The sequence below is a fragment of the Perkinsus marinus genome, assembly GCF_000006405.1.
Source record: "Perkinsus marinus ATCC 50983 genomic scaffold scf_1104296957534, whole genome shotgun sequence".
NCBI lineage: Eukaryota > Perkinsozoa > Perkinsida > Perkinsidae > Perkinsus > Perkinsus marinus.
The window spans coordinates 1-1,350 of NW_003207097.1; the positions used below are offsets into that span (position 1 = coordinate 1).

Below are 1,350 nucleotides of genomic sequence, written 5' to 3' on the forward strand. Positions count from 1 at the left end.
AATAAAGCAACTCCAATCGTGATGGAATGTGTGATTACCTTTATAGTGGGGATTTACATGGCTTACTCCCTTGAGGGGCCTGACTGGCTGCGGAAGTGCCTGGCACCACAGTCTTTCAAAGTACTCACCCTACTGTTCGTCAGTTCGCATGGGTTCCATCCCTCAGGTTTTCTCTCTCATCGGGGTGTTCTTTGCCATTGGGGATATCCTAGAGATGCAGTCGATGTCGGCTATGGACGGCGCGGTGTATCAAGTCCTTGGCCAGTCCAAGCTCATCGTGACGGCCATAACGCTGTGGGCTGTGAAGGGCCACAACCAGACGGCCCTGGAGTGGGTGGTAAGTAGTGGGGAGTGTGGTATCGTTACCGCAGTGAAGAGTGAGTCCTAGGTCCTCGCCTTGATAGTAGCCTCCATGAGCACGTTTGTCCTCGAAGACCACAACAACAGTACTCGTAGTGAGGCCAGCTACTACGTATCGCAGCCACAAGAGAGTCTATTTAGTAAACTGTTGGGTATAGGGTATGTGATGTTCAAGGTAGTCAGTAGCCTACTGAAAGTCAAGGCCCGAGTAATGTACACAGGTAACGATATCGTGCTTATGTGCAGTGTTGGCGGATAAGTACATGAAGCAATTTTCGGACGTTCCCTTTTATATACAGATGGCTCAGTATAAGATCGCTTGGTTCACGACTTGTGTAGCCCTGGCATACGCCCTCGACTGGGAGGTGGGGACGCTCCTGCTGTTGCACGCACGCCCTGCAATTGTTCAACGTTTCTTTTATTCAGGGAGAGCTGACCCAGTTTGGTTTCTTCCACGGTTGGACTTGGTCTACCTTGTTGGTCACTATCAGCTTTACGATCAAAGGCTGGTGTACGATGTACCTATTGCGAAGTCTCGATTCTGTTCTTAAAAACATCGGCGAGGCCCTCGCGGTAAGTTGGAACATTCCTCAGCATGTGGGCACTAGTTGATGAGCCTCAGGTAATCGCCGTTTATCTGTGTTCTATCTTGCTGTGGGGAAAGGCATTCGACTCGGCGGCGTTCCTTAGCATGTCTTCCGTTGTGTTGGCGGTGGTGACCTACACCCTGGTCGTCAGGCTAGAGACTAAGAACAAGCGTTTGATGTACATGTTGGTGGAGATACAGGATGACGTTCCCTTCGTGTCTGCTCCTGCACCGTCGGGAGATAAACGCTAGCCTGGATGAATAACAGTAGGAGCTCTCTCACTATTGATGACACTTTCTGAGATGGCGTCAGAGATGTCTTGTTGTAGGGGAAGGTATGATAGGTTGTTGATACTCCTCCTCCTACTACTATGTTGCCCTCACCTTCCACGGCCTTCCGTCAC

General features: G+C 50.4%; 1 protein-coding gene across 1 annotated transcript; it reads left to right on the top strand.

The window, feature by feature from the left end:
• Positions 1 to 57: 57 nt before the first annotated feature.
• Pmar_PMAR014832 (sugar transporter, putative) lies at positions 58 to 1,198 on the top strand (the record flags this gene model as incomplete). Its single annotated transcript, XM_002774750.1, has 6 exons — positions 58 to 120; positions 167 to 337; positions 389 to 535; positions 582 to 725; positions 787 to 933; positions 983 to 1,198. 6 exons carry the CDS (start codon positions 58 to 60, stop codon positions 1,196 to 1,198), a joined length of 888 nt encoding a protein of 295 aa, XP_002774796.1.
• Positions 1,199 to 1,350: the final 152 nt, after the last annotated feature.